General features: G+C 35.2%; 1 protein-coding gene across 5 annotated transcripts in view; it reads right to left on the bottom strand.

Annotated features, from left to right (window-relative positions):
• The window catches only part of LOC150081216 (heterogeneous nuclear ribonucleoprotein R-like), a 170512-nt gene that overhangs the window by 103998 nt on the left and 52819 nt on the right, over positions 1 to 13695 (bottom strand). For all 5 annotated transcript variants that reach the window (XM_090379404.1, XM_090379399.1, XM_090379403.1 and 2 more), the window contains exons 4-5: positions 12928 to 13035; positions 2801 to 2977 (exon numbers count right to left, since the gene is read on the bottom strand). In XM_090379404.1, the coding sequence (XP_090235530.1) occupies positions 2801 to 2977; positions 12928 to 13035 (285 nt within the window). The remainder of the gene's footprint in view (positions 1 to 2800; positions 2978 to 12927; positions 13036 to 13695) is intronic.

The raw sequence follows: 13695 nt of genomic DNA, 5'->3' as shown, positions 1-13695 counted from the left end.
GTTAAAAAATATGTAATTAATGATATTGAAATTTCGCAAGATTATTTAATGAAAAAACTTTCGAGCCTACAGACCAGTAAGGCTCCTGGAGTTGATGGAATATACCCTATAATCTTAAGAGAGGCGGCAAGCGAGTGCATTGAACCACTGAGGCTAATTATGCGAGCATCACTAGACACTGGGGAGATTCCCTTGGATTGGAAAAGTGCAAATGTATCTCCCATACATAAGGGTGGCTCTAAAAGTGAAGTGGGAAATTATCGACCTGTCAGTCTGACTTCGGTAGTAGGGAAAATCATGGAGGCAATGATCAAGGGTGGAATTCAGGATCATTTGGATCGAATTGAAATTCTCAAGGATACTCAGCATGGTTTTGTAAAGGGAAAATCATGTTTAACAAATCTGGTTCACTATTTCGAAAGGGTCACTCACGAGCTGGATTTAGGGAATAATTTCGACATTGTTTATTTAGATTTCAGCAAAGCTTTTGACTCAGTCCCACATGAGCGGTTGCTTTATAAGCTGGAACAGGTTGGAATCACTGGGAAAATCCTTAGATGGATAGAAGGATGGCTTCAGGGCAGGAGGCAGAGGGTTGTGATAAATGGCTATTCCTCAGATTGGGTTGATGTAAGAAGTGGGGTTCCCCAAGGATCAGTATTAGGACCACTGTTGTTTTTAATTTTCATAAACGACATTGATGAAGGGATAGAGGGCGTGATGTCTAAATTTGCAGATGATGTTAAAATTGGTAGAGTAGTTAATGATCACTGTCAAGCTGAGCTTCTTCAGAAAGACCTAGATAGACTTCAAGAATGGTCAGAAAAATGGCAGCTGTGCTTTAATCCAACAAAGTGTAAGGTATTACACCTGGGAAACAGTAATCCTAAAATAACTTATTCACTTGGTGGTGTTCAACTAAACCCAGTACTGGAGGAAAGGGACTTGGGTGTTACGATACGGTCAGACATGAAATTCTCCGAGCATTGTAAACAGGTTGCAAGGAAGGCCCATGGTGTCCTATCGATGATCTATCGAACTTTTGCAAGTAGAGATAGGGACGTGATAGTCCCATTATATAAGGCTTATGTTAGACCACACTTGGAATACTGTGTTCAAGTATGGAGACCGCACCTAAAGAAAGACATCGAGCTTCTTGAAAGGGTGCAAAGAAGGGTAACTCGCCTGGTGAGATCGGCAAAAGGGCGTCCTTATGAAGAAAGACTTCGAATATGTGGGTTGCAGAGTTTGGAAACTAGACACCTTAGAGGAGATTTGATTGAGGTGTTTAAGGCTCTGAGAGACATCAGTAAAATGAATGAGGACAAAATTTTCAAGATTATAAATGATGCTAGAACTAGGGGACATAAATTCAAGTTACGGGGTGAAATGTTTAGATTGGACTGCAGGAAGTTTTATTTTAGCCAGCGAGTTGTAAATTACTGGAATAAGTTGCCTTCATGGGTGGTAGAGGCCGACAGTTTGGGGAAGTTCAAAGGTCATCTGGATAGTACTTTCAGGTAAGGGAAGCGCATAGGATGATAGGATTAATTTCCTTTTTATTTCATTTTATTATTTATTTTTTTTTTATTTATTAATTATTATTATTTAGTTATTTATTTTATTTATTTTTTGTTTTTATCATTGTTTTGTTCGGATTTTTTTTTTTTTTTTTTTTTGGCTGGTGCAGCATAAGCCATAGGCTTTCTTGCACCATACGGCCGTTGCTAATACTAAATACTAAATATATTCAGATGAACTGGGGAAAAATTCATATACAGATGACAAAGCTGTGAAAACAGTCTCAAATACTGAAAGCAGATTAAAAAATCTTCAGAAAAACTGAGACAGCCATTTGATATAAATAAGGCATATGGGTAAGCTCCTTTTTCGGGATAACTACAGATTTGAACAAATATGCCACATTAACTTCATGCTGAAAAGTTGTTTTTATGTAACTAGAACACCTACAGCAGTAGCCACAGATGCCACATGATTTTCTAATTTCACCATTTAAGTCTTTATATCCGTTGTGTTTTGTTTTTTTTTTTCCCTCCCAATTGAAGGTTTCATAACCAAACCAATATAATGGATCCATCCATGTTAATACAGAGAGATTACTGAGGAATCATCAGAAGCATATTAAATAGAGAACATATAAAATTCAACATAGTGGTAGCTAATTAATGTGAAATTCTAGCCTGCAAAAAATTTATTTCTCCTTTATTTTATTTGAAAGAAACAACTTTGACAGACTGCATTTTATTTATAGGCTAATGGTAAACATAAAGGAAATAATTTATCAAGTTATTTATTCAAACAGCAATAATTACTATACCTAAACCTTAACAAGTAATGCTGCCTGATTCTCGCCCTCCTTTCCTATACACAAAAGCATTGTACCCTAAATTCAAATGAGAATGCTAAGGTAGAGAGGTATTTCTTTGGCTACAAGTCTGTTCATTATTTAAATTTCAGAACTCGATATCTGGATATTTATGAAATTTATCTTATTTCTTTTATTCAAATTGTTTGAAGCAGTGATTTTTACTTATTTTTATAAACATCAACAAGGAAATCAATATAAAATAATAAAATTTTAATAAATTTAGAAATTTCTTTAATCCTTATAAATCAAACATTTTAATGCTATATTTCCTTTCATTAATGCCATATTGAGGCTTAAATCCAAATGAAACAAAAATTTATCTTCTTTAACAAATATGGTGTTATTTGAGTTACAAAAATATGTGTGGTCACACATATATATACATATATTAATTTAAAATAAAGTGCTTACTTGTTTCACGGCTTTTTGTGCAGAATCTCTGGAAGAGAATGTAATAAATGCATAACCTCGGTTTTGACCTGTTAAAGGATCCATCATTAGTCTTAAATCCCAAATTTGTCCACAGCTTTCGAAAACAGGAATCAATTCATCTTCAAATATGTCTTTAGGGATCTTTCCAACAAATACCTACAAATATTAATACAAACATCATATTTATCACATCTTTGAAGCAGTTTTAAAAACAGCATGACATTATTTTTTACATCTCTGCATCATTAGCTAGCCTATATTTACTGACTGCTAGAATTTCAAGGACACCATTAATTTCTCTACTTGCTAAACTATCAACCAAATGAGAATTAAAAACCAAATAGGACCACAGCAAAAATAGCCGAATCCAGAAAACTCTTATTGATACAATGTGTTGCAATAGTTAGTGTGTGCATGACAAATTATCAGGTCCAGTGAAATTGGCCAAACTGGAGAATTTCATAACTGATTACATACTTTAGTTTCCTATCCAAAGGGCCAAAATTTGCTTCTGAGTTTATATTCTTATGGTTATTGAAACAGCCATAAAGAAAACTTCAAGAGAAAAAAATAAATGAACAGGTTTAATTCCCCAACCATTTTAAGCTGTACTGAGTCTAGGCATTTTTCTGTATATCCGTCACAGATGTTCTAAAGTAATGTCAACTGATCATAGCTCACGTAGTAAGTGCAACTTGCACCTAATGAAGCTTACTGAAAGCAATATGACAAAGAGAAAAGTGTCACTTTTTGTTTTGTTTGGATTACATTCAGGGTGATTCACTACCAGTGCAACAAACTTGCAGGGGGTGTAGGGGGCACAAAGACGAATCGGAATCATATAGCATTGCAGGGTCCAAAATGCCTTCATCATGCGGTAAGGACGTTGAACGGGAGGTCGCGTGAACAGCGATCCCGCTGGAAGTCAGCATTTGCTGAACCGTTTCTGTTGAAGAAACCAAGTAGAAAAAGTCATCCGGACTGTATAATCCACAGGCTCCAATGATTGGACGTGTTGTAGATGGTATGAACTCATTTGGTTTGTTGACAGTATCCTCCATACAGTGGATTGGGAAATACCCAATCATTGGCCTATCACTCGAGTACTCGTACTGCCTTCTGCAAGACATAGGACATTCTCTTCATTGTCTGGCGTCCTCGTCGTTCCCTCTCGATTCATGGTACCTCTCGTGAAACAACCAGTCTCACGTAACCTTCTGTGCACATGTGCAAAAATCGTATGATGAAGAGCACGCCTGTGCGGGAAATGTTCCTGGTACAAGTGCAGAGCAGCGCGCCCGTTACAGTCTGCAGCTCCATACGCGAGGTGCATGTCGGCCAGTTCAACGTTTGAATACTCATCCATCCTACAGCCTCAGGAACTGGTTTGCAAATGATGACTTCCAGCGGGATCGCTGTTCACGCGACCTCCTCATTCAACTACCTCTACCGCATGACGAAGGCATTTTGGATCCTGCAATGCTATGTGATTCCGATTCGTCTCTGTGCCCCCTACACCTCCTGCAAGTTTGTCGCACTAGTAGTGAATCACCCTGTATATTAAACAGCAGAAAATATTCAAAAATATGGATACTCTCCACCTCACTCTCTCATTGGTATGCACAATTATACACAAACAAAACAGCAGCACTTATTTTTAGGTATATCATGTATGCACCAAACTGTAATGGTAGCAAAAACACAACTTAGCAATCTTGTTATGAGATGCAATAAGTTTACTGAATTTCTTCAGAGCATAATTGGCTTATCTTTCTTGTATTGAATAAATTTGAACCAATTAACCATATATGGGTTCAAAATTAAAAATTCATTAACCATATATGAGTTCAAATACTATAAAATCTTGTGTAGTGAAAAACCATGTTATATGGGACTAAGAATGATGTACAAAAAGGCATTACATACCAAAAGCTAACAAAAATACCCCCCTTTTTTATAACTATCGGAAATTAAATTTTTATCTGAGCGAACATCTTACAAGCTGTAATAGATATATGTCAGATAATGTACATTCGTTTAATTTCTTCCTCTTCATAACTGCTAAGCACAATCAAACAAGAACATTTTCTCTGTTGAAGAATATCTTCACCTTCTGAACTTTCTTCTCCGGCATCTAGATTTCGTGTATCTTCTGCTCTCTTTACAAAATCAGTAATCTGTGTTTGTTTGCTTTTGCCTGATAGATCTTTATTAATTGCATGGTATGGAGCAAGCATTATTAAAGCTCCCTTTTGAAATTTGTGTTCCTCTCAGTTGAAGGATCTGAATTCAGAAAATAAGATTCTAATTGCTCGGCTAAGTTTATGCCTTCCCATATGCTTTTTAGTGTAAAATTTGGAACTTCAGAATTTTAATCTGCACTATCATCCTCTGAATTGATTTGGTTTATCTGCAATGCATTTCCACCAAATCTGCTTCGCCAGCCTCTTTTTCTACCAATAAATCTTTGAACTTCTTCAATAGTCATATCATCAAAATCTTCCTTTTCTACCGACTTAGCAAGTTCTACTAACACACCAATTCATTTTCTGCTAGTTTGACCATATTTCCTGAATGAACCGACTCTGGCCATATGTTTTTTCAACACACATTTAATGTTGACGGTTTCAATTCTTTGAGCGATAAAGCTATGATTTCAATACAGTCTATAATTGAAGTGTTTCCATGCCTCCATTACTTCAATAGATTTGGAAAAAAATTTTTCCCCAAAATTTATTGTGATGCTTTTCTGATGTAATGAGTTTTAATGGTAGATATAATAGCTTGATCTAATGGCTGAATTAAGTTGTATTAGGTGGTAGGAACATTACTTCAACGTTTGGATGATTTAATCTTATGGATGGCCTGGTGCACCTTCCGACAGTAATAAAACTTTGAAATCTGATTTTTCCACTTTAAATAGCTGGCACAAAATTTAGAAACAATTCTTTAAATAAATTGGCAATTACCCAAGCTTTTTATTTGATTTCCAATATCTTTCATTGCACGAGGATTAGAGGATCTATAAACTAGCATAGGTTTTATCATGTAATCTCCTGATGTGTTACAGCAAGTAATGTTACATGATCTTTTGATGCCTTTAAAACCTAGTGCAGTTTTCTCTTTTTAAATAAACCCTCTGTTGGGCAATTTTTTCCCACCGGAATTGAAAACTTGATGTGGTGTAAATCCATGCTCTTCAATAATTTTTTGAAATTCCTCTGTATACTTCTTGACAAATTCATTATCACTCATTATTATGTAAGGAGAAATGGGTTTTAAATCACTCAAACCAACCTTTACTGCCAACAAACTCCGGGTTAACATAAGATTCTCCATTTTGTTTTTAAAAAATGCTTATAAATTTTTAGTGCCTTTTGTTTAATTACATGCCATCTAATGGGATTCGTTTTTTAATGCTATCGTCAATCCAATTACCTAGTGTTTTTCCATTTTCTCAATTATTGGTGCTTGGGGACAAGCAGTCATATTTGCAAAGATGAAAAAACCTGCAGCAACAGTAGTTGTAATTTTCTGTTCAATTTTCTTTATGGTCCATCTAGATTGTTGCTTCATTTAAATTTAATAAACTTTTTGAAACATTTATATCTTTCCCCTTTAAGACTATCCAAAATTTATATCTTTGATTCGAGGGAAATAAAGTTTCTTTGGAACAGTGTTTTTTTAACTTTCCTTAAGCATAATGAAGGGCTGGAATTTAATTCACTATAAAGAAGTTATTCCAATATGGTTTCTTAAGAACAAAGTTTATTTTTATATGCCCGGGAAAATTTCATAAGGATCAAATTAACACCAAAATAATCACGAACTGTATGCTTCGAAATCACAATTTTATGGTCTCTAACAAAGCACAGAAATCCCTAAAACAGAGACTTCCCAATATTTTTATTTTTTTGCATAGCGACTAGTGAGTCAACAGCAAGGATTCACAAAAAAAGAATGGAAATGTTTAAAAATTACATCCTACATAACAGCAGGGTTTTCCTGCACAAAAGCTCAAAAATATGTTATGCAAAGTTTGCCACAATTCGCTAACAGTGTTAGAGTGAAACTGTGTTGTAGACGTATCATGCTAATGGGGGTTGCCTGTATTCATAAATATCTACTTTAAACAAGAATTAAATTCTGCACAGTATGATGAGTAATTAAAAATTTATCTTAATTAATACAGATAGGTTCTAAATTTGTATATACAGTAAACCCCCGCTATTCGCAGGGGTTACGTTCGTGAGAAATGTCGCGAATACCGAAAACGCGAATATTGAGTTATGGCTCCCATAGTAATAAAAGGGTTCCGTTCCAAAGTATGAAATATATAAGAAAAACTAGTCTAAAATTTTGTCTATGTATGTATTATATGTACCTTCATAACATGACTATGTACATAGACAGTACATAGTGAAATGCAAGCATATGGCATCAAAAGGAAAATAAGAAACAATTTAATATTAAATGTAATATTTATTAGAAATTTCAAACAAATCTTTCAAACCAGCGCCTTTGCTAGCAAAAAAAAACATCCCGCCAGTGCTATCAGGTTTCGTTAAAGTGTTGATGAAGGAGTTTTGCCTTTTCGCAAATGATGAGTGAACTTAACGGAATTTTATTTTGAGTTCGGTCTTCTATCCACAGATTTAAAGCCTTTCCATTTTTTCTAATTTAACATCACAAGTTACAGAGCAGATTTTTGAAGCAATTAGTGCGTTTTCACGGACACTACGGCGGATTTTTTCTTCCGATTTCTTGATTGATCGTACCGTTGACTCATTGATTTTATAATGTTTTGCCACTGAGGAGACACTTTCACCATTAGAAATTTTGTCTAATAACTCAATTTTATTCGCTAATGTCATCACCTTCTTTGATATTTTCACATTTCTCTTTTTATTCGTAGCCATATTTTTGTACAGGTTAGAAAGAACATGTCCACAATAAAGTCACTTTCTTCCGTTAACACACTCGAAAAAGTCTGTTTTACACTGCAAAACGGTAGATTTATCATTTTTGTAAGCATATCAATTTATAAATTGATAAATTTATTCAATTTATAAACATATAAATTAAAAGCAAACGACGAAACCTTCCATGACTAACACATACTGAACAAGGATTAGCGAGAAACATCCACACTCGCGATTTTTTCACCCCTCTCCCCCCACCCACTGAGCGCTGTTTTGACCGAGAAAGATAATTTTAGCCACGCCCATGTTTTTTATGGCGGAAAATATTCACGGCGCTTTAAAATTCACATTTTTTTAGGTTTCGTTTTATATTAAATCGACGATCGCGAATACGCGAAACCGCGAATACAGATACCGCGAATAGCGGGGGTTTACTGTATACTTCAAACCATTTAAATTGAAACATTTATTTTGGTCCCTTCAACTTCAAATTAACAAGGTTTTACTATATTACAATATTCACTTTTAAAAAAGAAATTAGTCAGCTTTACTTTGGTCAGTTTCCCCCCCCCCCCCCTAAAAGATATTCACGGAGTTGATGTAAAAGCAGAATCTTGTGAGCTGGTATATCATTTTCTGTAGCCCATTCAACATGCATGGTAAAACACAAAACAGATCTTTATGCTTCAACTACTTAATTTGAATGGCTGCTTCTTGAGTCTCTTTCTTTTATATTTCTTGTTTTTCATATCATGTAGATAATTTTTGTAATTTTGAAAATTATAAAACTTTGAAATTTTGCAATTTCACTGTGACTTGTATTTGTTAAGTAATTCCGTCGGTCTCCTACTCTTAATAATATTAGTACCAACGTGTACAACAACATTGCCTTTTGTGCCCTTAAAAGATGATATCTGCTCTACAATGTCATCAACCTTTGCCCCTGGCAGACATACCCTGGTCCTGTTCCATCTATCCTTTTTGCACAATATGTTCCCCGTTTCCCCGACAATAGTCACCTACAACAACTAGTTCCTTTGGGACCATCACATTCTACCTTGGGGGTGCCGCTGTGTTGCACGATGTTCAAGTGAAGGGCTCTGGCGTTGATGTGGGCAGCTGAGAGCTTGATGGGCCCCTCAATTTAAATCCTTTGAGGGCACCCACTTGAAGGAGCCTGTCCTTCAAGCTCTCATATAAGCCCATAACAATGCTGAGTTGGTGCCTGATTTCCTCACACTCCTTACATCGCGCACACACAAAGACATTCCCCCTGGCAATATCATGTCTCGTTCCTGATTGCTCCACAAATATCAAAGAAGCAGTGCATTTCATACAGATATGTTCTAAATTTGTATATATACTTCAAACCATTTAAATTGAAACATTTATTTTGGTACCTTCAACTTCAAATTAACAAGGTTTTACTATATTACAATATTCAATAGACTGTGATTCAGAGGACAACCCCCCCCCCCCCCAGTTCTCCCCCTGAGCCACAGCACTTCCATTAGTTAAAATGCCAATACAAAATATAACCCCAAACTTATATCCCAATGCAGTTATAACACTATATATGTATTTCGGTATGGAATATTATCTCCGAGTTACGTTATATGACTTTCTTATCCCCTGTCAACTTATATGTATTAATTTATGATGTTACGTTTGTCAAAACTAGGTCGCTATACTTATTTAGTTAAAAAAGTAAAATTCAATTGACAATGAAATTTAATAAGATTAATAAATTTTACTGATTAATTGATACTACTATACTCGCTATATAGTTTTCCGTTAAACCTTACGCTATCTAGTTCGGTGCACATGTTGTATCATATAATGGCAGCAAGCTATGAACAGAAAAAATATGGACACGACGTATTATTCACCTTCCAAGTTGCGCTATCTAAATTCAAAATAAACCACGGGGCTTGACTAGGTCTATAAGCTACTTATAGAAAATAATTTAATCTAACAATTAAGTCAATAAAGCGGCTATATATAATTAAAAACTTAGCATTCACGGAAGCTGAAAAACTTGCCCAACACGTGGATTTGATTCTCTTACTGATACTAAGTAATAACCTACAAAATCTCTAAGTTCAAATTAAACTGAAGAATTGTTACTAGGAATATAAAGCAACTCTGGAAAATAAATTAATATCCCAATTTAAGTCAATAAAAAAGCAAAACTTCTCTATTAGCTGGAGTCATAAAAACTTCGCCTGTTCACATGTACTCTCGCACCCAATCTCCAACTTTGCAGAAAAACCGCACTGAACGTTCCAGATGGAAGCCCCTTTGTGGTGGGAGAGGCCATACAAGAAAAGCTGAGCAGTGTAAAATTGGCAGCAAGTAAAGCTTCTAGAGTTGATGCCACACACCCAGTAATTCTGAAAAAGTGCAGTCAGATTTAGATTAATTATGAGTGCATCACTGAACATGGGAAGGCTTACTCTGAATTGGAGAAGCATTTATGTATATCCAATATATAAAGACAGTTCTAAGAGTGAAGTGGCTGACCAGTCACAGCCAGATTTCAGTGGTAGGTAACGACAAAGATTGCATACAACACTATATTGTTAAGGGAAAATCAGTTTTAATTAAACTCATTGGCTATTTTGGCAGTTACTCATGAGCTAGATGCAGGAAGTAATTTTGACACCTTGTTTGGACTTTAGTAAAGTATTTGATTCAGTCCATCATAAGAGTATACTGTATAAGCTGGAACATACTGGTATCACAGGTAAGATTCTAAGATGCACAAGAGGCAGAAGGGTTTTGGTTAAAGGTTCCTCTTCAGGCTGCCTAATGTTAGACAGAATATTACAAGGATCAGTTCAGAGATCGCTGTTGTTTCTGATTTTCATAAAAGGGATAGAAGTACAAAAATCTGCAGATGATGTGAAAATTGAGAAAGAGTGGTTAATGACCAGAACCAAACAGCACTCCTTCAGGATGAATTTGATAGGCTTCAAAGTTGGTCAGAAAAGTGGCAGCAGTTTTGTATGTTTTATATTTTGCGAATAGCAACCTCAAAATAACTAACACACTTGGTGGGGTTGAATTAAAAACAACAGAATTCAATATTTGAGATTTACGATATGGGTGGACATGGAAGTTCAACACAGAAAGGTGCATAGTATTTGGATGACGATTTACCGAATCATTATTTAGAGATAGAAAGTCATCATCCCGCTGTATAAGGCAATTGTCAAGCTGTACTTGGAATAGCGTGTCCAAGTATGGAGGGTGCACCTTAAAGACCTTAAAGGGAGAGGGTACCAAGCTTCTTGAATGGTCCCAAAGATGGACAACTTGCTTGGTAAGGTCTGAAAAAAGGAATATGTATGAGGAAAGACTGAATACATGGGCTACAGTCTTTAGCAACGAGAGAGAGAGAGAGAGAGAGAGAGAGAGAGAGAGAAAGAGAGAAAGAGAGAGAGAGAGAGATTAGAGGCAACCCAAAGGAGGCTTTTATGGCACTGAGATGGGATATTGCAAGGAAAGAGATTTAGAGTGAATTATGGCAAGTTTTCATCTAGTCAGTGAGTTTTTAATTACTAGATTATCTTTGTGGGTAGTTTCAGAATGACAGTTTGGGGGAAATTCAAACACTAGCTGAATGATTATCTATGAGGGAAACCCATGTTATCGTTTTTTTCTGTTTTATCTCTCTATAAGTTAAAAAGTTTTCCTCCTAGTGATATTTATTCGAGGGTGGGGCAATTACGTCACTACAAATGCACCGGTAAATAATTACATGGGTCATTTCCTGATTAGATTTCGATCAGTGCATTACAATATTAATATAATGTTATTATTATACAAATAACATTATACAATACAAAACTATACAAATATTTACAAAAAACTAAACTATTTACAACTATACCTCTATTATATAGGGGATGATGGGTCCCTTCATCAGCTGACATTAATATACAAAAAATGTTACAATGGAACATCAAATGTGTGGTCATGCATTGGACAGTGAAGCACGTGCATGAGGTTGGTGAACGTTAAATGGAAGGAACACAAATGGGTTACTGGACAGAATCAGACACTTGCTGTTGACAATGTAGAGCATGTATGTGGTATGCATGCCAACGTTTTTCGCATTGAAAAACAACTGCCTCCATAACATTTGTATATTTGTAAATAGTTTAGTATTTCGTAAATATTTTAGTCCTGCTCTTTCGGATGCAACAATATTCCTCCTGTATTATGGAACCCGAAGCAAAGGGCCTTTTCTAAGTGACCTATGTAAACGCAGTTAAATAATTACATAGCGATATTTATCCCACCTTGAGACTGCAGTGTGGTGGGGTAACCAATGGAGAAGGGGGTGCAGATCACGTGGTACAAGTGGGCAGGTAAATTATGTCGCTACAAATGCACAGGCAGATACACAGGTAGATAACATCAATCAGTGCATTTCCACAGGTGTTTCTTTTACATAGAAAAGATTTAATTTACTCTGCCATACCTCTACATTTTACGTAGAAAAGCATGTTTGGGGGTTGGCAAGCAGGGGTGGAGCCCCCTAGTTATTATTATTTGTTTGTCTAGTGCAGCAAAAGCACTGTGGCTTCCTTATGCTATAAGTCTAATAATAGTAATACTTTAAGCATTATCAATAAATATAAACTGAATACCAAAGCCATCAAATTATAACTTCAATATTTGATAATTATATTGGAAAACATAATAAACTTGATCAAATTCCATTATGTAAAAGACTGGCACCCCTATAAATTTTATGGGAAATTTTAAAAGCTGGAGAGAACAGTTGTGTGTTACTAAAGAAAGGATTGTGCAGTTTCTGAATGCTATGATGTTTGTATGCTTTGAAACAAGCACAAATCACTTTCAATATTATGTTATATTTTGCAAATATTGATACACTATAAGTTTCGACTTTCTACTGATTTTGATCAGAAGACAACTATAGCTTATATGGATTATGAGCCCAGTACTCAAGACCTAAATTATCATTATTATTCCTAAAGGAATAGCTATTTCTAACATCTAATTTATATTAAATGTATAAGCAGGTAACAATTTTTTTTTTAAAATAATAATTACAAAAATTAAAAGTTTGAAATACATAATCTCTAACATCCAATTGCAGAAATACATAATTCTTATGCATCCCAAACAATTCTATAAATTTAAACTGACCTCACATCCACTAGGTGGTGGAGATCCTTCCCAACTAGGTGGAGGTCCTCCATACTTTCTCTGTCCAGTGGTAACATCCAAAGTATATCCTGTCCTATCAAGAATAGCCTAAAGAAAGAAAACAAATAATTTTTAGCATCTGTGGCATAAAATTAGCCACTTTAAAAATATTTTGTAAATCTAAAACTTTTTCAATTTAGATTATACACTATGATACTAAAAATCATGGCTCTTTTTCAATTACAGAAACATCTGTGGGACTATGAAATATACAAATATTTTGGTCTACAAAGGTATATCTTGTTAGTGGTTATCCTGGAATTCACATTTAATGTGTACACTGTATAATTAGCACATGAAAAGAGCTAACAGAGGTTAATAACAGTTGGAAGCTCTGTGGAAAAATGTCAGTGCGTGTGCTCAGGAATTAAGCAGTCCCAAACCAAATAGTAAAATGTTCAGTTAACCATGAAGTAATATTTGATAGTGAGAAAAGGGGCAATTTCTGCTTTTGACTACCTTGGAGAATGCTGCAACACACTAAGGTCACATGATGAAAAATTCCTTAGGGAAAAAACCCATGAAAATGGAACTCTTGTACTTAATACCATTAAATGTGCAAATATAAATGTTTACCAGCATAATCATAGTAGCAATAAAGTAACTGGATTATCAAAAAAATATCTTATCAAGTTACAAACTCCTAGCGAAGCATTTACAGGATTTGGTTTTACATTTACAGGATTGTGCTATTTCTGGATTTTTGAG

This window comes from Mastigoproctus giganteus, chromosome 8 (genome assembly GCF_048544385.1).
Source record: "Mastigoproctus giganteus isolate SK-2022 chromosome 8, ASM4854438v1, whole genome shotgun sequence".
Classification (NCBI taxonomy): domain Eukaryota; kingdom Metazoa; phylum Arthropoda; class Arachnida; order Uropygi; family Thelyphonidae; genus Mastigoproctus; species Mastigoproctus giganteus.
This window is presented reverse-complemented; position numbering and strand designations above follow the sequence as displayed.